Consider the following 25,221-nt stretch of genomic DNA (forward strand, 5'->3'; position numbering starts at 1 on the left):
GCTGGTGTCGTCACCGCTGCTTTTTGGACAGTGGACTATGTGGACAAACTGAACTCAAACCCACTAAGTCTGCCCGGAACCTGGGCGTCATAATTGACCAGCTAACCTTTAAGGTTCATGTGGCCTTGATTGCTCGGTCATGTCGATTTGCCCTGTACAACATCAGGCAGATCAGACCCTACCTGTCAGAGCATGCAACACACCTGCTGGTACAAGCTCTCGTGATATCACGCATTGATTACTGCAACTCCCTCCTGGCAGGCCTTCCTGCATGCACATTCAAACCTCTGCAGATGATCCAGAACGCAGCAGCGTGACTGGTCTTTAATCAACCCAAAACGGCTCATATCCCTCCACTGCTCCCAGTCGCGGCTCGCATCAAATTCAAACTCTGTTGCTTGCTTACAAAACAGCAACAAAAACGGCTCCTGCCTACCTGAACGCCCTCATCCAGGTCTACAGGTCTACTACAAATTGGATTTACGTTACTGCTACGTCACAAGATTCTTTGCTCTGATTGGTTGTAGCTTCCAGAGGTATTTTGGTCTGTCTGTTTCTTTGTCATCTGTAAATTTGTCTGGTGATTACATTGTGCATTTCTACCAAGAGATCGTACCTGCTCAACCCAAGTTACACAGTGCAAGAGCAGGTCGGAAAGAGTACCAACTCTCCCTATAACAACTTATTGTACCATCAAAGTGATTTTTAACTGTTAATTCAAGGTTATATTGTTGCATAATGTTGCTTTCAGGATATCAGGCACTAGCATTTCCTGCAGCCATGTCTCATTTTACAGCAACATATAAACTACCCAGCACATACCAGTGAAAGTTCCTGCACATCAGATCTGTTCAGCACTAATCGTTACTTCTCTGCTTCCTTTGTTTACTGCAGAATCATGTTGAGCTGCGTCCTTGTTGCTCTAAAAACAGACTGGTGAAGTTGTTAAAGCCGACTGGAGGGTGACACTGATACACATTGGCAGGGCAATGGGGTGAAGCCAGTGTGTGTTATAAAATATCTCTGCATTTGGGAGTCTTATTTTGGTAAACCACTTCCTGTATTTGCATGTATTTATGTGTTTATTCTGCTGGGCAGGTGTGCTGTTTAAGGATGTTCAGGTACATGAATATCTGTGTGTGTTTGTGTGTGAGATTGAGTGTGAGTGTGTGAGATAATCTTTAATTAAATTCCTGAGTTTAATGGGATTATCTTTGGGAGACAAGCAGCACAACGTCCTTGACATCCATCCCCCCGGTTAGTCACGGGTGAGCGGCTGATAGAGAGAGAGAGGGAGATGATGAGGAGGGGGAGAGAGAGAGAGAGAGAGAGTGAAGAGAGAGAAACCTGAAGGCAACGACTAAGAGAGGAAGACAACAAAAAAAGAGCTGTGAGATCAAAGTGCGATGAAATGCTTGTGAAGTCGGAGAAAGAGAGACGAATCAGGAGGGAGAGGGTGAAGGAGAAGTGCCTCGCGTTGTAATTATCTATTTTCTGCAGCGTTGCCACTGAAGGTCGACGGGCCTTCACCTCCACCTGCAGCACACAGAGGCCACCCAAACAAACGCTGTCATCCCTATTAAAGATATAACAGAGGTTAGAACTCTGCTCCGTCTATTACTGCTGATGCTAAATATGCACTTCTTTTTTTAGTTTGGCCAAAATAAACCATCTGAGAAACTCACAAAAATGATATTTTATTGGCTTTTAAAGCATCTAAAAATACTCAGTGATATATTTAGGTGTTATCCAGACATCAACTCTATCAGAAATATCGGTGTTAGAGACATCGTGATAAGGCCAGCTTTAATCTTTGTCCTCTTTTAGATCTCTGATCCAGTTTATTCTTACTTTTATGTTCTTTGTTGATTCATTAATAGAGTGTTTTAGCTTTTAGAGAGTCTCAGTCTCTTCAGTCTTCATTTTTCTGATCTTTAAGACCCACTTGAGCCGAAGTCTTAAGTCCATTGCTCTGTTGGTCCAGTCTTTTTCCTGGTAGAAGAAAGTACAAATCATTTGTCTTGACCCAGCTTCCACTGTCATCCTCTTGAAAATGTATATTTGATATTTACTAAAGCAGAAGTTACATGAAGTAAAGTTCCCAAAGTGCAAAAACACAATACAAGATGTCCATGCTGTCTAATAAGGAAGACACGTGAATGTCTCCTGTGTCCCAGTTTCATTTAGTTTTCATACCATTTAACATATTGTGTGGTCCTAAAGGTCAAAGAGATTCCTGATTTAAGGATGGTGAGAGCAAACTGAGGGTGTCATTTAACCCTTGTGTTAAGCATGCAAACAGGCATTGAACTGTAAAGCTATTGGCAATTAAAAAACAGACAGTGAGTACTTCAACACCCTCTGGTGGTCACTGAGAAACGTTCAGCCTGCTGTCCTCACTGACTCAGGATGGATGTGGAAATACCATACATGCCGGTTTTTATGCTGGCTCTTATAAGTGAATCATTAATAATGTATACATTCAAGTATTTAAAATGTCAACAACAGTTAAGCTAACAACAATATTTGATTTTAATTTTAAAGAGGCTACATTATACCTTTGAAGTGTAAAATGGACCTATAGATGTTCCGACCTGACCATCCCTGATGCTGCCTTCAGGTGTTCTTCAAAGTCATATTATTTTTATTCTACAGTACAGTACAAAGACAAAAAAGAAGAGATAAGGCAGTGGGAAATTGATGAATTTGAAAAAAATTAAGAACAATTATTAATTCTTACGGACAGATACGGATTGTATGATTTATACATTTATTTCTTCTATTTCTATTTCTATTTCATTTTCTATCTCTATTCTTTTTTTTTCTTGTAATGAAAGAATGGTACGGTTTGATTTCGTTGAAGAAAATTACAAGAAAGAAGAAATGTCATTACATTTGAAAACTAATTTAATCAGTCGATCACGTTTCGGAGCCATAAAATAATCACACATATGTACAACAATGAACCAGAGGAACTTGAACATACCACAAGTCGTATTTCCGACTTCCGCACAGGGGGAACTGGGAGTTTACGGGAAGCACCTGAACGTACCACACCATTACCAACACTCCGGCGGCTGTGAACCGACGAGGTAGGAGCTGTCACTGTCTTTAACTGTGATTTACTGACGGTAAACACTGAACGATCAGTTTAGAAACAGCAGGATACTTGAGAGTGACTCTTTTCATTGTAAAAGCTATGACTGTTAGCCTGCTGACAGCTAACTCTGCTAACCGGCAGCTGTCAAAACAAACGGTTTCCTTTAGCTAACTCTGCTAGCTAAGTTAAATCTCTGATGAAAGTTACCGAAGTGATTTTGGTGCTAAACCAGAGCAACTATAGAATCCAGTTTCTATATATGAAGCATTTAAATATGTTGTTTGTCGATATATTCACTTTTAAAACGGGACTTTTTTTTGTTTTGGGTGGGGGTCTGGCGGATGTAACTTCACGTTAGCTCCTCGACCTAAGTTAGCTAACTAAGCTAGCTGCGCGACAGTAAACTTTTCAACATTTAGCGAATACTGCTTTTAAATGCTGTCAAAAAGTTGTGACACTTTTCTTTCATAACTTTAAATCTGTAGAAAGCAACTTAATTATGTGTTGGCCTTCGAGAAACAGTATAATGATGTTTTTCTTGAAAGTTATTTTCAGAGTTTTGTATGCGGAAGTGATACTGAAAAGTAATAAAACTTGAGTTCACGCAGTGAGCAGCTAACCTGGACAGTTAACTCTCTGATATGATGTCTTAGTCGTCAACTGGAAGCAATATTAAAGGAATATTAGTATTAATTAAGCTTCCTAAAGAAGTACCTCACAGAAAATGGATTAATTCAAAGTGGGATGAATTATTTCGTGTTTGTTTCATCATTTTATACCTAAAAAGAACCAAACCATTGCACTTTTTGTTTTTAAAATACACAGCAGAGCACGCACATGGATATCTCAATCAAACATAAGTTATGGTATAACTTAACAAATAGTTCAAAACATTATTGCTATGATTCTTATAGCAAGGGCTGGGCGAAATCCTGTATCACGATATAGGATTTTTCATATCTCAATCACGATATATGTCACGACATAGAATGATTTCTGATAAGTTAACAAATAATTAATCCATATCAAATGACCACATGGTAAAGCCTATTATTGGATAATCCTGTGTGAATTAAAAACGTTTTCACTTGGGCTGAGCCTGAGTCCTTTTCTGTACGTTAATGTCCATGTTAAGAAACAGCGCCTTCCTCTAAAGCCCTTTTCCCACTGGTCAAAAAACCCACTAATACCAGGCTTTTTTGCTTAGTGGGAAAGGTTTCAACCGGCAATTCAGACCCGGGTCAAATGACTCTGCAGTAGACCCAGGTAATTATCACCTCTGCTCTGATCAGCATTGATGGGAACACAAAACCAGTGTCGACACGCTAATCTCCATCTCCCTTTCCAGCGTAATGCTATGCTCTGTCGGCGCCGAGTTTGATAAACAGAGTGAATAAAGACCTAACCACCGTAACATCTTCACTGGTTACTAACTCTGTCTCCAGCACGTTTGTGATGTCAGATGGTGATGCAGCAGAAAAGAGACCGAAAGCAGTATACTCCACTGCAGTATACTTTATAAATGAATCGGTTATGATAATTACTGTTTGCTGCAGTGCTTCTTGCATACAGATGTATACACAAACACATTATCAAATGAAAAAAGCCGTTTGTAGACATCACAAGATATTATTTTGTAGTGTTTTCCTTTTTTGTAGAGTAATAAATATGTGAAAAAATTCTCTTTTAATGATTATATTAACTAATCTTTGTGTTCATTTGTCCGTTAATTGTAGTGCATGAAATGAGAAGCTAAACAAATATTTACATTCTTCTTTGTTTAATCACTTTGATGGAGTGTCTAATTTCCTATTCTGACAAATCAATTTATCAACTTAATCTTTCCAGGAGTAAGTCTCGGGTTACTCATGCATGTGTAAGTGTTTCTGTATAAATTAGACTTTGTAGACTTAAAAAATGAGCCCAAATCCAGTTAAAGAGCAGCTTGTTTGTTGAGAGATATCAGTTGCGACATCTCCAAAGCTGTGGATAGCAAAACAGGACCGACTTGATGCAGATAACAGTGTGTACAAGAAACAATAGTGCATTGAAAAGGCAGGTTCGCAGGTTTAATTGCTGCATTTTCAGCATGTGAAATAAATTCTGCACCCATAAGTGGTGTCACCGTCCCTGCAGATGACCAGTTAACTTGTCCCTGACTCATCAGCTGCCTCTCGCTGCCAAACGGCTCCAAACAAAGAGCCAGTGATGAAGTGGCAGCCCCATACCCTTTTACCATTGTCCCTCTTAATGAAGCGGCAGCCTGGGTATGTGAGCAGCTCGGCGTCTGGGTGGTCACAGGGTCTGAGGCCAGTGTGTAGTAAACACTGCATTACACAGATACCACTGTCTCTGTGAACTGTTAACATGACGCTCGTGGTATCCTGGTCAACCTGCCACCTGGTGCGTACAGGCTGGAGGCTGCAGGTAGATTCATCGTGCTGAAACATACGAGACAAGAAGAAAAAGGGCTGGATTTGTGTATTTGGCGTTACGGTTAAACCCTTTAATTAACTCACTCTGTGCTTAGGATGTAGTAAGAGCTTGAAAGCCCATACTTTAATTAGGCTATACTTAGCAGAATATTCTTTTCATTAGGGCTATTAGTTGAAGGGAAATTATCCTCCTGATAACTGTATCTACTGTCTATAGGCCTGTAATTTAAGATTATTCTCATAGTCGGATAATCGGACAATTATTTTGTCTATAAATAAATTAATTGATGAACTATGTGTCATAATATGCAGAAAAATGTTGATCAGTGTTTCCCAAAGCCTCACACGCTGTGTTTTATCCACAACCCAAAGATGATTAGTTAACTGTCATAGCGGAGGAAAGAAACCAGACAATATTCACTTTTACGAGCTATTTGAGTTTGTATCTTTTCTTTTGAATCAGTGTTATAGTTGACAAAGAATCGTTTAATCACTGCAGCTCTAGTCTTCAAAGGACATGACTAAGAGGCCAAAACCCCCCCAAATTTCCAGTGTAATATTAGAAACCAAAGAAAAGCAACATGTCACGGCTTGATGCTTGATGCTTCCTGTTTGCTTAAAAAAAACAACTTGAATCATTTATTGATTCTGAAAGTAATTTCCAATTAATTTATAAAAGCCTGTCCATGTATAGATTTATCATTCCTGCTCTACTTTAGTGCAAAGCTTCAAGTGGAGTGATGCCACCATCATTTTAAAACAATAAAGCACCACCTGTGTCCTCTTTTACCTTTTTCATGGTGCGTAAACAGAAGCTGTTTCAACGAACCGTGCTACTGTAGCTCAATTACAGATTCAATGTGTTATACAAGCATTGATTCCTGCACGTCAACATGATGAAATGTTGTACACCAACTGAAAAACCCGTAAAATCTAAGACTATTGAATTTGTTGAGATGTAGAAAATTAAAAATCATGAATTTCTTTGCATCTGTGGAGCTGTACCGTTCAAATAATTGGTGTTTTTTTTATTGTATAAGGTCTATCATATAGGATAATTAGAGCTTTTTATTAAAAAAGTTTAGTAGCAGTTACACTCATCAACACTTTCTCCGTCCCCACTTTCATCTCTCCTTTCTCTATCTCTCTGTCTCCATTTCTCTGTTGTCGCCTGCCTTCCTCGTCCTCCTCCTCAGATGCAGACTATAAAGTGTGTGGTGGTGGGTGACGGGGCGGTTGGAAAGACGTGCCTGCTCATCTCCTACACCACCAACAAATTTCCCTCCGAATACGTCCCCACGGTGAGTAACTGTAATTACAGACACAACACCATAACTGAGAAGAGGTGGATAAATGCAAACATACAGTTGCAAAGTTTCGCATGCTGTTTTTAGCACTCAGCCGCTGTCGCTCTTTGGTGTCACACAGGAAGTGGAGCTTGAAAGTCAAAAGGTCTGAACAGGAAATCAAAGAAAAAACATTACAGAACGGTTGGACTTCATTACAGATATCTACATCTTTTATTATATCTACGGCATGTTTGAGAAAAAGACAGTCTGCCCCTGAAATTTTCCAGAGTTGCCCTTTCCCACGTGTCCCTCACAGCTGTTGAGCAGGGGAACAATTTCAGCCCTCACATCCAAAAGCTCCTGAATCTCTACATCTCTCACATTTGAAGACATCTTTGCTGTCGCCTTGTAAATGATCCTTCTTCTTCAACCTCGGATGTTTTTAATCAACCTGTTATGCGTCTCTCTTCTGCTTTCACTCTGGTCGCAGTAAACTTTAGGAACTTAAAGGAAGTGAGTAAGGTTAACACTGCGTATGTGTTGTTTTTAAAGTCATATTTTACGCTGCTTTTTAGATCCTGGCGATCACGCTCTCGGATTTTAAGTTTCACGTTTCCCTGCCCGGACAGCCTGCCGAGGCTAGCATTACCGCCTTGTTTTTAGCTTTTAGCTTTTGGAGCTGATGGACAATCCTACTCACTCCTTTACAGCTGATAAATGCAGCTCCTTCCTGTTTCTACCAAACAAAAATTGAGACAACCCACGACCAACTGGTCGCTTCCAGCTGCACCCTCCCAACCCTGAATCTGCCACTCCCCATCTAGCGAATTAATAACTGCTTTCACTGTCTTTGTTATTGTTTTTTATTGTGTAAAGTTCCTTTTGAGTACCTTTTTTAAAGTGTGATACAAATAGAATGTATTATTATTAAATTATGATATACATGTCATCACCCTGCCCACCTGCTGCGTTCACACAGCGACTCTACCAGACTTGTTCTAGACGTTTTACTCGGACGCAGGCAGGAAAAAGTCTGCATAGAGTCTGTGTGGAAAGTTTGCCCGTTTGCGTTCACACGCAGCCCAGGTGTGAAAGAGGCTTCAGATAGTAACGATGCCAAAACCATGAAAGTGATTCCCACATTGTAAGAAAAAAAAAGAATTGAACTGCGAAGGAATTGTTTTTTTAGAAATACGCTCAATAAAAAGAAAGATGCCTCGTTTATGTTTATATACTCACTATAATCCACAACATGATTAGCTCAGCTTAGCTTAAAGACTTTGAAAAGGGACAATCAGTTAGCATTGCTGTGTCTAAAAAAGACCAAATCTGCCTAGCAACATTACTTAATCTCTCTAAAAGTAAAATAACTTCCCTTCATGTTAAGTTTAAGTTCTTCTCCTTGCATTGAGTAAACCCCTTGAAGTCGTTGCCTTGACTACGTTACCAAACAGCTGAAAATAATGACGTTGTAAGATTAACCCCTTGTCCAAATTAAGCTCTCTGGCGAGTGAAAGTTAAACTAAAACTTCTCCTCTGATAGGCCTCGATGCTATGTGACATATGAAACCATACCTGTTTGAAACTGTGTTTGTAGTCTTGATGCGCCCACCGTGTAATAGACACACTCTGCAGAACAACATGCTTTTATGAAACAGGAAGTGCAAACAAGAAGTTGTTTTTCTATGATTATGTTGGTGATGGTGAAACCTCATCTGGAGTATCTGGTACTTGCTGTTTGGGTGGGTTGTTAGGATGGCATCCTTTTCTATGTGTTTGTGCATGTGTGTGTATACATTATGTGTGCGCCTGCTTAATTTCATGGATAAAATATTAGAGATTTCCCTTCCTATTTGATTTAGTGCTATTCAGAGGAGTTAAAGCAGCAGCGTGACGTAGCATTCTTGTGCCCTCTGATAGAAAATTCAGTTCAGGTTCAGACCGAAACCTCCGCTCGATGGATCCTGCAAACTCTGACTTTTTGAGTGTGTGTGAGAAAACAGCTGACTGACTGTTTACAGGCAGCACAGAGGGGCTGCTGGAAATATCTTAAAAACCCCGGGTTGATGGGCAGTTTGAGTGCTGACTGCAATCTGATGAGTAATTCTCTACTGTTTTCGATCCGTCCCTCGTCTCTCTCTCTCTGTCTCTCTCTCTCTCCCTTGTCTCTCTCCCTCTGTCTCTCTCTGTCTCTCTCTCTCTCCCTTGTCTCTCTCTCTCTGTCTGTCTCTCTGTCGGTCGTCAGCACAGTTTGATCAGAGGTTTGCAGAACCAACAGTGCTGACTCAACTTTATCTTCCTCTTCCTGTCTGACGGTCTGTCGCTCTCACCTCCCTCCCCCCTGGCAGCACTTTTAACCATCTACTGTGAATTTGCCGCAATATGCATGTATACAGTATATATATATATACAGTATATAATGAGTCATAATAATTTTCTATTAAGAATTTGTAGATAAAATAAGCAGATTATCATTTTTTGTACATACCTGGCAAATCAAAGTACTTAATCACTGGTAAGATACTTTCACACCTAAAGTCCGATTCAAAGACCAAATTGTTCCAAAGTTGCATTTTGCCTCGAGTTTGGTTTATTTCCACACGGCAGCTTCGCCGAAAGTTTTGATGTGCGAGGAAACTGCTCTCTGATTGGTCAGAATTTCTACGTGTGGAAACTCCCTGAAGTAAACAAAGAGAGAGAGCAAGGAGAGAGAGAATCACAGATGTTAAACCGACAGTGTCCCACAGCTCCATCAGTTTAGTTTTTCACTGAACAGTTTGAATACTTTACTGTGTTTCTTGTGTGTGCAAAAGGCTCAGGGAACGGGAAGACGTATGGACAGTGATGTTTCACCCGTTGCTAGGCAACGACCGTTTTTTTGCACACGGCTTGTGCTGGTTCATAAAAAGTGGCAGGTCGTTTTTAGCAGAAGCTACGTTTCAGTTGTTTTCACAGTTTGTGTGTGACCACAAGTACGTTCTAATGTGTGTATTCATTTTAAAGACTTTAGTCTCTGTTGGGAATTTAAATCTTAGTATTGTAAGTTTACCAGCTGGTTCTGAAGCAATTAACAAGCTAGTTTGTATCATGTAGTCTTTTTATCCCTCCTGTGTGTAGCCTACTTAGAAGCATTTCTGCTATAAGAAATAAACAGTGCTAAGCAGGTAGAGACTATAATCTATAAGTGTATAAAGTTGTTAGTCTATATTGTTTATGTTTATTGTAGAGATAGCATAACGTGTATGTAGCTAACGTGGATGTCTTTTGTTTCCTCTTTATTTTAGAGCCACGTATAAACATGAACAGTGCCTGTGCATCTGTGTACCTATACTTTAGTTCACAATAAACGCTCAAAGGATATCCCAGCCTCCCGTGTCCTGACTCGACGCCCCATATTGTTGACTAGAATTCCAAGAGCTTCATTACATGTGCGTTTCAACAAGCGTCTGTGAAATTGTTTGGTCTGCCCATATTTCTATCAGAGCCCTCACCTCGTCGCTCCCAGACGCTTGTCCTCTTGCTGCGTGGCTGTCAACATTCGTTAAAGAGCAGTCATGTTTAAAGACATATAAAACGCTCTGCTTGAAATAATAAATTATGTCTGATATGTTTTTTCTGCAAAATACGTTTAATTACCTTGTAAAAATCCTCCCAAGGCGTCTCCTCCTTCTCCCTCATAAAAAATTCCCCGCCCACTTTGTGCTACGTTTCTCCTTTCGTAAAAACAAAACACGTCTCTGCCGTCGTTTAGTGGCAACTCGTAACTTGAAATGTGGTAATCAGTAGTAGTAACGTAAACGTTAGTAGTCTGTAGTGAGTTTGGAAAAATTACGATGACGGTTACAGCTGGCTCGTGCATCGCCGAAGTGGTTGCCATAGGTTACACATAATGATATGCATAGTGTCACCCCGTCCATTTATGGGATTGACGGGGTGAAAACGTGTTGTTCAGCCTGTTCTTGGTACACTGCAGTTTAAAAGCAGACAGGCCCAGCCATGGAGATGACTGCTTATGATATGTCTTGTGGCACATGAAGAACACCACATGGAGATGTTTACAAGGTTAAACACCTATTTTTCACTGGAGGGGCTCTTTAACAACCCACAATGCACTGTGTTTTGGTTTGCTTCCTGTATTAGGTCCTATTTTCAGTCCGATTATGTTCTCACTTGAATCGAACTGGACCGTGGTAAGTTCGGAAACGGACCGAGTCCCTTCTTTTCTTCATGGACAGTAGTGTCTCACCTGTCCGAAAGAACAGGACTCTTGGAGTAAAGTCTGAAATGTGAAGTGTGAATGCACCCTAAAACATTCAAAAACACATGTTAATGTCCAAACACCACGGATATATTAAAGGCAATAGCAATAACTTTGATAGGAAGTCATCTTGAAACATACTGCAGGGATATGCTTATTAAAAATTGATCGTGTCCTGAGGAACAATACAGTATCATAAAACATTAAATATAATAGTCTATCTATATTTCCATACACGTGTGCACATTATTATATGGTTCAATGTCTCATTTATTGCTTTTATCTATATGCAACACTCTGTTCCTGCAAGTAATATCCTGCTGTTAGTAACAGCCCTATATCTCCATGTCATCGCTGGTCACCACTGAACCACTAATCACAACTTGATTAATTATCGCGCAGCCAGAATCTGTCAAAGCAGACATAGACAAAGAGGAACCTTTGCACATCCTCATCCTCCTGTTCCTCCTTACTTCGTCGTCTCTTCACCTTCAGAATAAAACCAGCCTTCGTAGAGCAAAGTGAGGTCTCTTTGTCTTTACTTCTCTGTGTTGCGTTGAGCGTTTTCCCATCAGCCCATGTTGTTGAGCTGCTTCCTGTCAGTCAGCTGACAAACGCCACAATAAGAAATCATGAGAGAGGAAGTCTCCTCCAGGAAGTAATGATGTGTTCATATGCTCCTCAGATGGTCCCATTTCCCGAGATGGGAAGTCGTTCTTCTCACTCCCATTTGGGAAGTCGTAATAAGGAAACAACATGACGCAGAACCAATTTAGGTCACTCTAAGTAGACAGCAACCATTACAGCAACTTAATACCAGAGTACAAATTACATGTGAGCAAAACATTGATATGCAATCCGTTTTTTAGACGGCATGCTTTGGAGAATAATGGAGGAGAATGTTAATAAGTTTCAGATCCAACTCCTTCATTAAATAAAGGACAAATAAACTCAAGTACAAGTGTCTCAACTTTGTGCTAAACGTACTTGTAAACGTACTTAGTTACTTTCCCCCACTTCCAACAGGCTGCAGCTCCTCTCCACTGTAACCGCTGTGTTGTCATCCGACTGTTTCTAGCAGCTTCTGTCGTCTGTGCTCAGTCCAAACACATTATCATCACAAACCTGAATATCAGCGTGAACAATGCATGTGTGTGTGGTTTGTGTTTTATTGAAATATTTCCTCAGTGTGTCTACCGAACACGTGCCTCAACAGATCTCTCTCTGTTTCTGCCTGAACTTGAACTGACTAGTCTTCCTCTGTGTGTACATCTCATTGTGTGTTTTGTTTGGTTGTGTTAAACCCTGAGCTGTTTTCAGTGGTGTCCAAAGTTTTCTCTTAGTTCTGTAAAAACAAAATAAGTAAACTCGTTTTTCTTCTGAACATCTGCAGCCTCTCCACTTTAGTTCTGGTGTCCTGGGATGAACTAAAATAGCTCAATACACCCAACATATCCAACACCAACTTCTCAGAAACCAAAGTATCACTGTGAAGAATAACTTATAATTAGTGGGCTGTGCAGCACAGCCCACAATGGCCCCCTCTATAGCAAAGCTATAGGGGTCCATTGTGGGCTGTGCGAAGCACAGCCCACTATTGTTATTGCTCGCGCCTCTTTTTATTATTCTTCCTCCCTGATTTTCGGCACCTAACTTGCCCCGCAGCTTTGAGCGCACACAAATAAAAAATACATCAAAACGTGCGGCTCGTTCGGACTCGGTGTGCTATTATTTTTATCTCCAGAATATTAATTTTTCGCGTCGTAAGACGCGAAAAACTGCCACAAATTTCCCATCTGGAATGAATGGGACGAGGTCCAAAAAACGCACAAATCTGCCACGTTTTTCAAACATCTCCTGCTCTGGCCTACGTTCACCTAGAAACACCATTCAAACTTTAAAATGTAGGCACGGGTCTTGTCTATTTAAGTTGTATTTGAACTTTTTTCCTACCATGTTTCGTTTTTGAACGGTGACCCTTTAAAGATGGTGAGTTATTTTGGAAAAATTCAGGATTTATAATGGGTGTGTATTGCGGAATGTTCGTGCAGAGCTAATTGACAGAGTGCGGAGACTCAAAAAAACCTCTCAGAAATTCTGTCTCTCTCTCGCGACCCCAGCCACAAATTACACAGTAGAACTGTGATTTTTTCACAGAGTTGTAGCCACACTTGTCTTCTTTCTCCCAATGTGTCTACTTTATCAGTAGGATGTACGGTTTTTGATTTATCTGCCCCTAACCGACAAGAGTAGCTCTCAACTGCTCCATTTACTCCAATGTTAATCGGGAGGAGGATTTTCCAGGATTTTCGAAAGTGCACCTGTTTTTAACTCGCTCCTATTACCACATTTTAGAAGCTAGGACCACAAAAACTTATGTCTGTGTTCTTTAAGGCCTTTCTGGCTTGATGGTGAAGAAATTTTGCCGATATCATGTTTGGTTTGGAAGAAATGGCAGTAGTTTGACGTCCTAAATGTGAGCCAGAAATCACGCTCAGATCAGCTGCCACAGACACCAGCTTTGGTCGTTGCTAGGGAGTAACGACAACCATCTCCGTGGCAACCGAGCTCAGCTGGGCCAATTAATTCTTCAGACTCCAAAAAACTCTCAGAAATTCTCTCTTTCCGTGACTCACCCCAGCCACAAATTACACAGTAGAACAGTGATTTTTCACAAAGTTGTAGCCACACTTGTCTTCTTTCTCCCAATCTGTCTACTTTATCAGTAGGACTTATGGTTTTTGATTGATCTGCCTGTAACCGACAAGAGTAGCGCTCAACTACTCCATTCACTCCAATGTAAATCACACAGACAGAGAGACTGCAGCAGAGTATGATCGTCCGGCGTCTGTGTCAAGTGCACAGATATCAGCCATCTCATTGGACAAATCACCTCGGATACAGATGACAGACAACACAGGAGGACTCTGATTGGACAGTTGTGTGTGTGTGGTTTTTTCTGCCATGATATAACCTTCTGCTCCGCGCTGATCGATCTCATTTGACAAATCACCTCGGATACAGATGACAGACAACACAGGAGGACTCTGATTGGACAGTTGTGTGTGTGTGGTTTTTCATATTTCACGTGTATGACAAGAGTCCCAGCCTGAACACAATTACATGAAAATATTTCCCATCAGGCCTAGCGCCCGCTACTGGAAACAGGAAGTGACATATTTTACTCTACAAGCCCCTCCTCCAAGGTGGTAAAACATGTTAACCTCAAATTCATGTCAGGAAACTCTTAAGACCTTGATTAAGGTCTGTGACAAAACTTGTTCAGGTTACAACAGAGGGCGTGACCCTGGCGGCGCGGCGCATATAACCTTCGCCATGATGCCTCGCCATGACATTTAGGCTGCGATAACTCGCCTGTACTTCATCCTGTCTGCACCAAATTTCACATGCTTGATCAGAGTCCCGCCCTGAACAGATCTACACACTCCTTTCCTTACCAATACTATAGCGCCACCCACTGGTGACAGCCTGTATCAACTCTCATATACATTGTCCAATCTCCACCAAATTTCACAAGTTTGATGAGGGTACCGCCCTGAACACATCTACATATACATTTCTCACTCATAGTCATAGCGCCACCTACTGGGCAGAGCCTGTATAAACTGTCATATACATTGTCCAATCTCCACCAAATTTCACAGGTTTGATGAGGGTACTGCCCTGAACACATCTACATAGACATTTTTCACTCATAGTCACAGCGCCACCTACTGGTAAGAGCCAGTAGTAACTCTCATATACAATGTTCAATCAGCTTGAAATTTCCCATGTATGATTACAGTGTCGGACTGAACAGTTCTACAGAATCATTTTTCGCTCATACTCTTAGCGCCACCTACTGGCAAGAGCCAGTACTACCTGTTACATACAATGTTATATCAGCTTCAAATTTCACATGCATGATTATAGTCTCGGCCTGAACAGATCTCCATAGGAAATTTCCCAACAGGGGTTAGCAAAGCTATAGGCTATCCATAAGTACAGAATGTGTCTGTCTAGACTGTTAGCTAAATGTTATCATATTATCTGTATGTACACGCGCACACAGACATGCAGCGCAGCACAGCCCACTCTCGCGATTTCCCAACGGGGAATTGTCTAGTAATAATAATACTGCTTTGTCATTTTATGTATGAAATGTCTTAAAGCGACGGTTTCTTTTAGTTCTTAAACGTCAAATGAGCCGAAAAGAGTTATGAAAGTCAAAACCTTTTAAACTTTTACTGATGAAGAATTTTATCCACTTCTGTTCTGTTCACTGCACTTTACATTATTTCAACTTATCGGTACTTTTCATAGAGATGATTTCTCTCTAACCATACTACACTAACATTACACCTAGAAGCCATAATCACAGAAAAACTGGGTCTCTTACAATTCTTCTCATAATGCAGGTTATGCTCTCTACGGAAGCCCTAAATACATTTTATATTAACTCAGTTTTCCCGTGATTATAAGAAGCTTTTGCAACTCTGGGGGTACGAGTTATGATCATCTGACGTTGCGGTGGTGCAGCGTTGAGATAAATGAGTCGAAATCTCGAGAGAACAACCGGAAAGGACTCGTTATCACGGGAACATGGAGTACAGGCTCAATGTAGCTCATATAATTGATATTAATCAGTTATGAAACCCTTAATTAGATGCAAATAATAATTATAATAGTTTTAAATATTCTGTTATTAATGTATTTATAACCTTCTGAGTACCTAAACAAAGTCTCATCAGTGCACAATCCACACAGAAAAGGCCAACCACGTCAAAATTCGATATATATGTCGGCCCTGTCAAATCAGTATCAGTGTGAGTTCAGATTCCAGAGTCCAGATTAGTCAGGACATATTTTTCAAGTGCTTTAAGGTCGTTAAACAACTTAAAATATATTAATGCTACATGCAACAATCTATAATATGACGATTCCTTATGTTTTCATCAGGGTCAAAGATCCAGTCAGAGAGATTCATTAGGGTCGAATGCAGCCCAACGTGTAGGAGAACTCCTGCAGCACGTCTTTCCAGTCACCTGCTGAGAGCCTGCCTGTTTAAATAAAGATTAAACAGATTCAGGAGTGAACCCAGCTTGACTCCATGTTTGAAATGCTCGTTGTAGCTTCCTCTGCTACAGGCTACATCCTCCGGTCTAACTGGGACCTGTCTGTGCATACGGAGCTTCATTAAAACCAAACCATGTCTGCAGGCTACAGCAGGTCGACGTGTTTAGAGCTGTGCTGTGTATTCAAGCAGGCAGAGCGGCTATAAATCAGTCCCTCTCTGCCTCAGCTCACTTCTACGCTCACAGAGCTGAGGTTAGCAGGCATGTTGGGGCCGTGTTATTGTACCTGTCAGCAGCCTGAAGGTACAAGAGTGATGACACAGGAGGGAGGAGCGAACACCTGAAAAGCAGCTAAATAAAACTACCTTTACTCAGAGCAGTCGGCTTGTTTTAATCCCTTCTACATGATGTAGCACAGTTTCTCATTAAATAGGATAGCATGGATGTTATAATATTTGAAAGGCTTAAAGGTAGGGCTGGCACCTTAAAGTTTAAACTTTACAAAACATGTCTTAAGATATGACAAATGTGATCAAACCACACCTACACAGTCCTACTTCCAGGCCTCTGAATCACAGCCCTTGTCCCTGATTTCTTCAGGTGTGATGCTGTGCTTATTAATCGTGGTTTCCCACAGTTGGTGAAATATTCGACCATTTAATCAGAGCTTTATTTAGCAGGAATAAGATGATGCATCATCCGTCTGCGTCAGAGCCAACATGAGCTAGCTGTCCTTCAAAATGTGCACGTCATAGGTCACCAACACACCAGGTGTGGTGTTTACAAAGGCAGTTACATGGTTCACATCGGGGCCAAGCACATACGTGTGGATTAGATGCCTAATTGAAGCTGTTCGGATGTGTGTTGTTGGAAACATTCTGTAAATTTTGTAATCAAAATATTCCTTTAAGAAGCTTACCTTCATGAATCAGCTGTGAGGTGTGCAGCTGAGCACAACAATAAGCTTCTCCAACACTTCCTGTCCTTTCTTGTTTAAGCCCTTTGACCTTTGACAAGCAGGGTTGGGTAAGAAAAGGAAAATGTAGCAAATGTTTTTGTCTCAATAGCTGCATGAACCAATTTATAAAAACATTCTATGAAATGCCCACTTTAATGGGAAAATACTACAGATTCCCATTTGACCTGTTTTTATTGTGTGCTTTCCTAGTGTCCTATTTCCAAGAGTCCCATGTTTCCCATCTTTATTTAACCCCTCTATTTATTTAATTAGTCGAAAAACACACAAAACAAATTGTTTTTATCCAACATAGTCATTTTCCTCTCCACTAACTATTTATCTATTCACAACCTTCACATCTACATATATTTAATTTTTATTTTGTTGTCCAAAGGTCAAACTGTTGAAGGTTTTTTCATCACGAAATAAAAGGTCACTCAGAGAGCGAGGACCTCCACTAAGGTCTTGTTTTTTGAATCCGACTCTTAAGTATGCTGAGTAAAGTATCTCTCCAAGGTCTCTTCAAAGAGAGATTTGGTGTGCTACTATGGCTGTATTAATACCATGTTAGTGGCAAATGTGGTAATATTTATAGATATTGAACTGAGGGACTTAGGACCCTGGAAACAGAGAGGCACATGAACAAACAGCTTCTGAAAGTTGAAAGGCCGCAGAGACCCTTTGGCTGTGTGTGTGCTCTGTCTTTGTGAGAGAGAACCTCTTCTGAAAGTAGAGACAGCAGTGGTCTGGTCTTTACTTCTTCAAAAAGCTGTTTCAGAATGAGCTTTAGGTTTCAGAATCAGGGAATGTGTGTCCTTTAAAAGTACAGTACACAACAAGTGTGTGTCTCTTAAACATGAGACGTACGCTTCCTGTTTTGTTTTGAAGAGCGTCTGAGATCATGCGTCCTCTTCACATTTTTACTTCCTATTTGCACCTTCCATCGTGCTCCCTCCAACTTTAACCCTCTCCTCCCTCTCCTCCTCCCCCCGTCTCCCTCAGGTCTTTGATAACTATGCAGTGACGGTGATGATCGGCGGGGAGCCGTACACTCTGGGACTGTTTGACACTGCAGGTAAAAATAAATCTGTCTGTAAAATACTTGGTAGTTTTAGTAGTATTCATACAGCAGTAACAGCATTTAGCCTTACCTGCTGCATTCCTCACATTGTTTTTGTTGTATCTTGTTGATAAGAGTGTTTGTGTGTCTCCCCCTGCAGGTCAGGAGGACTACGACAGGCTGCGACCCCTCAGCTACCCTCAGACCGACGTCTTCCTCGTCTGTTTCTCTGTCGTATCGCCCTCCTCTTTTGAGAACGTCAGAGAGAAGGTGAGTTCAGGCATTTGACCCCCTGATGTAACATTCTTAAGATTCTCCTCTTATTCATGCTAGTTTTAGAACTTAAAAAGACTGCTATGGTTCTAACTTTCCCATAAAGCTTTTCAGTGTTAGAGAGTCGGGATAGTAATCAAGTTACATATTGGACACTGAGACATAAGCAATAGAAATTAGGGCCGCACGATACTGGACAAAAAGTGACATCGCGATAATTTAATTATATTTAAAAATACGCATAGCAGATAAATGTAGTGTGTTTTCATGTACATATATACAATTTATGATCATAATTTTTATTATGTTCCTCTGACAAAACAAACCCCGCTCCTGCTTTTATCACTGTTGGTTCAGAGACTCAGACAGCCGCCTGAAAAAGTAGAGAGAGTTCAGGTGGAGCGACACGTTACCTTCTTAGATAAATAGAAATAGACGTGTTGGCTGCAGTTGTTATGGTATGTCATCTTCTATTTCTAACAAGGTTCAAATGTATGTTGCGTCAGCGTGACGGTAACTTTTGGTCTCACACTGTGTGTGCTCTGCCGCGAGAAGTAAACAACTCTAGGCACACTGCTCTGTTACCAGCCGTATATATATAAGAGCAGCACTGTGCCAGATGTACGATAACGATTGTATTTGAACGATATTTTTGCCCTCTGTACGACCAATAATGCCAAAAAAGGCTGACTGTGCGATAATTTGTCCCTTCAAAGAAACCCTCAATAACAGTTCAGCGACGCATCCGTCACTCATCGCATCTCTGCGCGAGCACGGCTTGCAGGCAGCTTCACCGAATGTGCGAGGATTTAGTCGGGGCTTTTGTTTTGAAGGATCATAACAGGAGGAATGATCGTGTCATGGGCAGACAGTTGCCGTCTTGTTAGATCATTTTAAAGCTGCAGTATGATTTTGCTGTATTTTCAGTCTGGCAAGACTGACGAGCAGTTAGTTTGGCTCACAACCACACATCCGGCGATATGACACATGCGCACATGTAACTGCGACGGTTAAATTATTTATTATTCAGCCCTATTAGAAGTGGTCGTCAGTGTCTCTAATGGTATTTTTGATTGTTGTGATGTCACTTCTTGGAGTTTTCTCCAATGCGTCCCGCCCCAGAATATGTTCAACCTAAACTAAAGGATTATCTAAGTTAATAAACGCTGATACCTGATAAAGGTATAGTACAGAGGTGTTTTGTTGCATATATTCAGATGCTTCATGTTTCTAATATCTGTACACCTAAAGTTCATGTAAGTTTTGTAAGTTAAGCTTTAGCCATTGTGGTTTTTATTTTAGATCAATTCAAACAGAATTAAACAAACAACGATCTCCCACTGCGAGATTGCTTCTGCCTGTGCGATGACATCATCAGTTAGACTGCATGTAACAGAAAGTAAAGATGAGATGACTGATGGTACAAAGTGGTGAAAACGGAAGATGGAGCCTCATCTTTGTGTTGCAAAAAGCATGAAGTCTGTTGTTGTTATAGTTTTTATTATACATCAATTTAAACAGCATGATTCGCACAGCAATCTCTTGTTGCCTGTTTGCAGCCACCCATGGGAGGTCTAATTTCTTACGGCCAATCAGCAGTCTCCTTCAAAAGTCAAACAAAATCTAATACCAAGAAAAATATTTTATGAAGACTAATTACTCCTCTGACTTTATTTCTGACCCGGGTTCTCCAGATCACATGCTTCATTATTTTCTCTCACCTTGCCTCCTCACAGTGGGTGCCAGAGATCACACATCACTGCCCGCGGACACCTTACCTGCTGGTCGGGACTCAGGTGGATCTGAGAGACGACAGCAACACCCTGGAGAAACTGGCCAAGAACAAGCAGCGAGCGCTGACCTGCGAGGGCGCGGAGAAGCTGGCTCGAGAGCTCAGGGCCGTCAAATATGTGGAGTGTTCAGCTCTCACACAGGTACACAGAGAGGGCAGGAGGCTGATATTTTAACCCATATGTGAGGAAACAATCAGATAGGTCGGGTATCTGAGGACATGCTTACTAAGTGAGGCAACAGCTAGTTACTAAACGGATCGCAGGAGGAGACGCATCCTGATCCTGCTTACGTTTGCTTTGCACAATGTCACCATAAACAGGAAGTAACCTGATTTGTTTGAATGAAGTTCTGACAAATAGCTCAGTCGTTGTGCAGCAGACTAAATGTAAAAGCAGAATATTTCAATGATTAACTTTGTTTCTATTGAATATAAAAACCTTTAATATCAGAAAAAATGAACAATCTTTTGACTAAACCAGACAAAGTACAACAAAAGTTCAGCTTTCACAGAAATAACCATCAGAGCGAAAATTAAAGTCTGTGCATTCGCCACCTTGACTTGACTAACATTATAGTACATTAAATATCTTTTGAACTACGGTAAAATTTGGTTTATAAGATGCACTTTTTTTTTTCCACCTAAAACGTGGGCTGCGTCCTTTATCCCGGTGCGACCAATGTACCAGTATAATAGTAGTTATGGTGTGTTGTCCAGACGATGGCGCTATATCTAGCTAAAGCTTCGCACAGACATGCACCGTCATAATCACTAGTGCAGCCGCCGCCCTCACAGCGATCACCATGACCGTAGGCTGAGCTCGACTGCCACACCGCCAGCTAGCAGGATTACAAACTCCACATGGCCAAAACAGATGGTCGGCTGTCATTTGTGTGTATTTTGAATGAGTTTCAAATGAAACTACATTTTAAAAGGTGTAATAAATAACTTTTCCCTCTCGGATATCCCTGAAAACTGCGACTTATATTCTGGATTTTACAGTCTTTGTTGGACAAAAGAGATGCAAACCTTGCTTTTTTTCAGATTTGTAATATTTAATAGACCAAAAGATCAAGAAAATAACAGCGATTTATGACATTTAATATTACTAATTAGATGGTTTGCCTCCTTGAGAAGTTAACTGCGTTCAGGACATATGAGGTTCGTCTCAGTTTCCTGATTTCTGATGGCTCTCTCACAAAACCGTCTGTAGTGGTTGCTCTCTTACGGGTTGGTGTTGAAATGCCACCTTTATTAATAAATCCTAATTAAAAGCTACAAACACAAACTATGTGTGTGCACCTTGATCAGTTTGCATAATTTTGTTATCACCACCTGTTCATTAATTTGGAGGCAACTTTAACGTTTTGTCGGCACTAAAAGACTCTTTAGTTTTGTACTTCGGCTTGCTGGTTGTGTCGTATTTAAAAGCACAAATACTTCTGCAATAGCTGTTCAGGAACCTTACTGCTAACTCTGATGGAGACGTAACTCATGAGTGTTTCTCTCTGTGCTTCTCAGAAAGGACTGAAGAACGTGTTTGACGAGGCCATCCTGGCCGCTCTGGAGCCCCCAGACACCAAACCCAAGAAGCGCTGCGTCCTGCTATAGACACCACGAGAGGAGGAGGAGGAGGAAGAAGAAGAAGAGGAGGAGGTGGAGGTGGACGGGGGGTGGGGGGATGAACCCAGACGGGATCATGGGAGGGAGTACCGAGGGGAGGGAGGGTGTGAAGGTGGACGACACGTGTTTAAACAGTGCCTTCAGCCGTAGTGACTTAAAGTGGGCGTGGTGTTGGAACAGACGGGCTCTCCACAGGCTTTATTTTCATCATAGATACGTGTCGCTATAATATGACTAACACATGTGGACAGCACTCCTCACTAACCAGGAAACGGGGGTTTAACTAAAGCAGTAGAGGGGTTTGAACCTCAGACGCCTTCAGAGATACAAACAGAGGAGTCACGATTACATCTGAAACTTGTAAACAAAATAATCTCAACATAATAAACTAAAAGTTCAAGAACTTTATTAAATATTTGATAAAGATTTCTGTGCTTAGTTAAGAAAGCCTGGACGTGTCTGGAGAAATATCATTTGGCGATTTTCTTGAGTTTAAAAGTGAAAAGAGGAAGAAACAGACACTTTTCTTCCCCCTCAGCCAAACGAAAAACAATATTTAGGGTTTTTATTGCGATGGAAACAGTCTGGAATCATTTGGAAAAATAAAGCTGTTTCCATCAGATGTTTTTGTCACAGTATTTGTACAACAAGCAACTTTAGTGTAGATTTTCGAGGAGCAGCCCCAAGATCAAAACATCATCATTTAGTTCTCTGAAAAGTTTTAAGATTACAGTGACATTGTCGCACTTAAAACTGACGGAAATCTCTCTCAACTCACAGCTCACAGCATGTGAGTTAGGAAGCTCATTGTCATTTAAATCTTTGTTGCAGCAGGTTGCATTTGATCTTTATTTTCTACCAGCCAACAGTTTAATTTAGACAAGAAAAAAAACATTCCTCACGATAGAAATGAATTAAAAGAGAGTTTAAAGAAACATTCCCTGCAGCTTGATGGACCATCAGAGGTTCGGCAGTCAGGTTTCCTTGCAGAAGTGGTGACTGTAACCTGACTTCATGCGTAACAGTAGAAAGAGATTTAGCTAAAATGAGAGCGCTTTGGTGACGTCTGATTTGCAGTCAAAAAGCAAATATATGCACACATGTACATGCAGTAGTTAAAGATGACAAGACTTGAAATCTTCAATAAAAAAAAAAACGGCGATCGAAACTTGATATTCTTGCCGTCATGATGCGACACAAATGTTTCAAACCTTTTATTTGGGACATAAACAGGTTTAGTTGCAGGTTTTTACCTGATAAAAGAAACGTGTTCATGCTCTGCAAACACTGTGTTCATTGTGTCCTGATGGTAAATCTTCTTTCTTTGCTGCCTTTTCTCACTGTGGACGTCCGACACCGAACAATCTTTACTGCATATCATCTCATTTCAAGTATTAGACGTGGAAATTATAGAATTAGAACATCAATAAATCAATCCTGCATCATTTTTTAGAAGCTATCATTTTCTGCAGACGGTCACCGACAACAGCGTCGGCCTCAATGCTCTGCGGACTCGTCTCTGTCACTCGGTGTATGTCTGTGTGTTTGGAAACTTCGAGCTGCCACAGAACTTTACTGTTATGCCTTAAAATGTAAACAAATAACTTTGCTGCCTTAAAACTCGACATGTAAGTTACAAAGCGTTTGTGTTTTCAGCCTGGGAATGACATCGTCCTGGCTTTAGAGTGCTGATCATCTTAACGTTTAGACAGCCATGCTAGCTGTTTTCCCTTCTTTTCCTATGCTAAGCTAAATGAAGCTAATACAGTGGCGGTTCCAGCTGCATGTTTCCCTTCCATGCACGAGAGTGGTTTCGATCTTTATTCTGCAGGTTGTTGAACTATTCCTTTGAGAGATTTGAGGTGTGATTCAGTCAGGTGTGGTGTTATCTCATGACTAAGCAAAACAAACAGATTGAAGCCAAAACTGTAAAAATAAAACATTTTCTGATGTCACAGAGCCAGATTTCAAAATAAAAGCTCTTCTTACCGACTCTCCATTAAAATAAAACACATTTATTCTCATATTTTTCTCTCCCAGGTTCTTTTTATCAAACCTAACTCATTCGGCTGCCTCTGTGGATGTTTTTAATATATTAATTCAATGAGCAGTGCAGTTTTATTAGATGTGGTTGAACATTTACGCCTGACCTCCTCATATCGTCACTGGAACCTCGAGTGCTCGTTGGTGTGTTAGCACCCCCTAGAGGCCTTACAGGGGAACACCGCCCAGTTTAAAGGTTCATGTGTTGTTGCTTTGGCCTGGAGTCGACTAAGTCAGCGTTTTTGGACCTAACATTTAGACTGTGACACATAGTTTTAAAACAAGCTTTCATTTTCTCTCTTTTATTCTGTCTATTACTGATTGTCCTGTGCCAACATTAGCGATTTAAACCTTTAACCTGAGCTGGTTCCCCGTTAAAATGAACTAAAATTCCACTTTTTTCTTCCACTGTTTATATGATAATGTATGGATGATTTACAAGTATTATATATTTCTTAGCTTCTCATTGTTTCTTGTGGAACAATATTTTAGCTTTCTTCTTTTTGGAAACTTGAGTTTTTCTTTTTAGATATTTTGACTTTTACTTGACGGTTGAGTGCCAACGGTGTGAGACAGAATCATCGGCCTGGTTTGACAAACTAAACGATCCTCATGATGAGATAAGGCAGAGAAACGAAGCAACATAAAACAGCTGGAGCAACAATTACAGATGTGTAAAACTGCTCTGTATGAAACGATGAATGTTGGACCTGGTGGGTGTTTGGAAATAATAAATAGAATACTTGAATGTTGTTTCAGCTTGACTTGATTTTATTATTTATTCATTCACATTCACACTTTTTTATCGCTGTAGTTTTTCATTTTGAAAAAAAAGCTTAAGAGAAATGCATAAAAAGTCAAATAAAAACTGTAATTATCTTTTGATGAATTCATTGTTCTATCTTCAGATTTAAAGTTGGTGATGATTGATGCAGCAAAATGTTATCAAGAGGTCCTTTGAAGAGCAACTGAATGGCAACGTTCTTTGTGTACATCTTCAAAATGGTTGCTCAAACTGTTCTTTGTTTTATATTTTGACAATAACAACTCATCTATGAACGATGCTTTCTAAATTATTTTATTTTTATTGCTTTTCCATTACAACACACGGACGAGGGGAAGCGAAACAAAAACAGTCAACAAAACAACAAACAGAAACGCGCAAAGATCAGGATTGCAATGTCTCCAAGAAAACAACCTTCTCTATTCCCTTGGTGTATTCAGTAGTTTGTCCTCCTGTGTAAACATTGTCCATTTCTCTTGACAGCGCTCCTCTTGAGCTCTTATCCTATGTCTGACTGATCCATATCATATA

The 25,221-nt window shown here is 40.6% G+C and overlaps 1 protein-coding gene across 1 annotated transcript; it reads left to right on the forward strand.

The window, feature by feature from the left end:
- The first annotated feature begins 3,015 nt into the window (after positions 1–3,015).
- LOC138609504 (cell division control protein 42 homolog) lies at positions 3,016–24,658 on the forward strand. Its single transcript, XM_069682132.1, has 6 exons — positions 3,016–3,092; positions 6,732–6,836; positions 18,118–18,190; positions 18,336–18,445; positions 20,185–20,382; positions 21,762–24,658. Exons 2-6 carry the CDS (start codon positions 6,732–6,734, stop codon positions 21,849–21,851), a joined length of 576 nt encoding a protein of 191 aa, XP_069538233.1. The 5' UTR covers positions 3,016–3,092; the 3' UTR covers positions 21,852–24,658.
- Positions 24,659–25,221: the final 563 nt, after the last annotated feature.

Source organism: Semicossyphus pulcher, unplaced genomic scaffold (genome assembly GCF_022749685.1).
Source record: "Semicossyphus pulcher isolate SPU_LCO1_2020_fin unplaced genomic scaffold, fSemPul1.0.p SCAF_5, whole genome shotgun sequence".
NCBI lineage: Eukaryota > Metazoa > Chordata > Actinopteri > Labriformes > Labridae > Semicossyphus > Semicossyphus pulcher.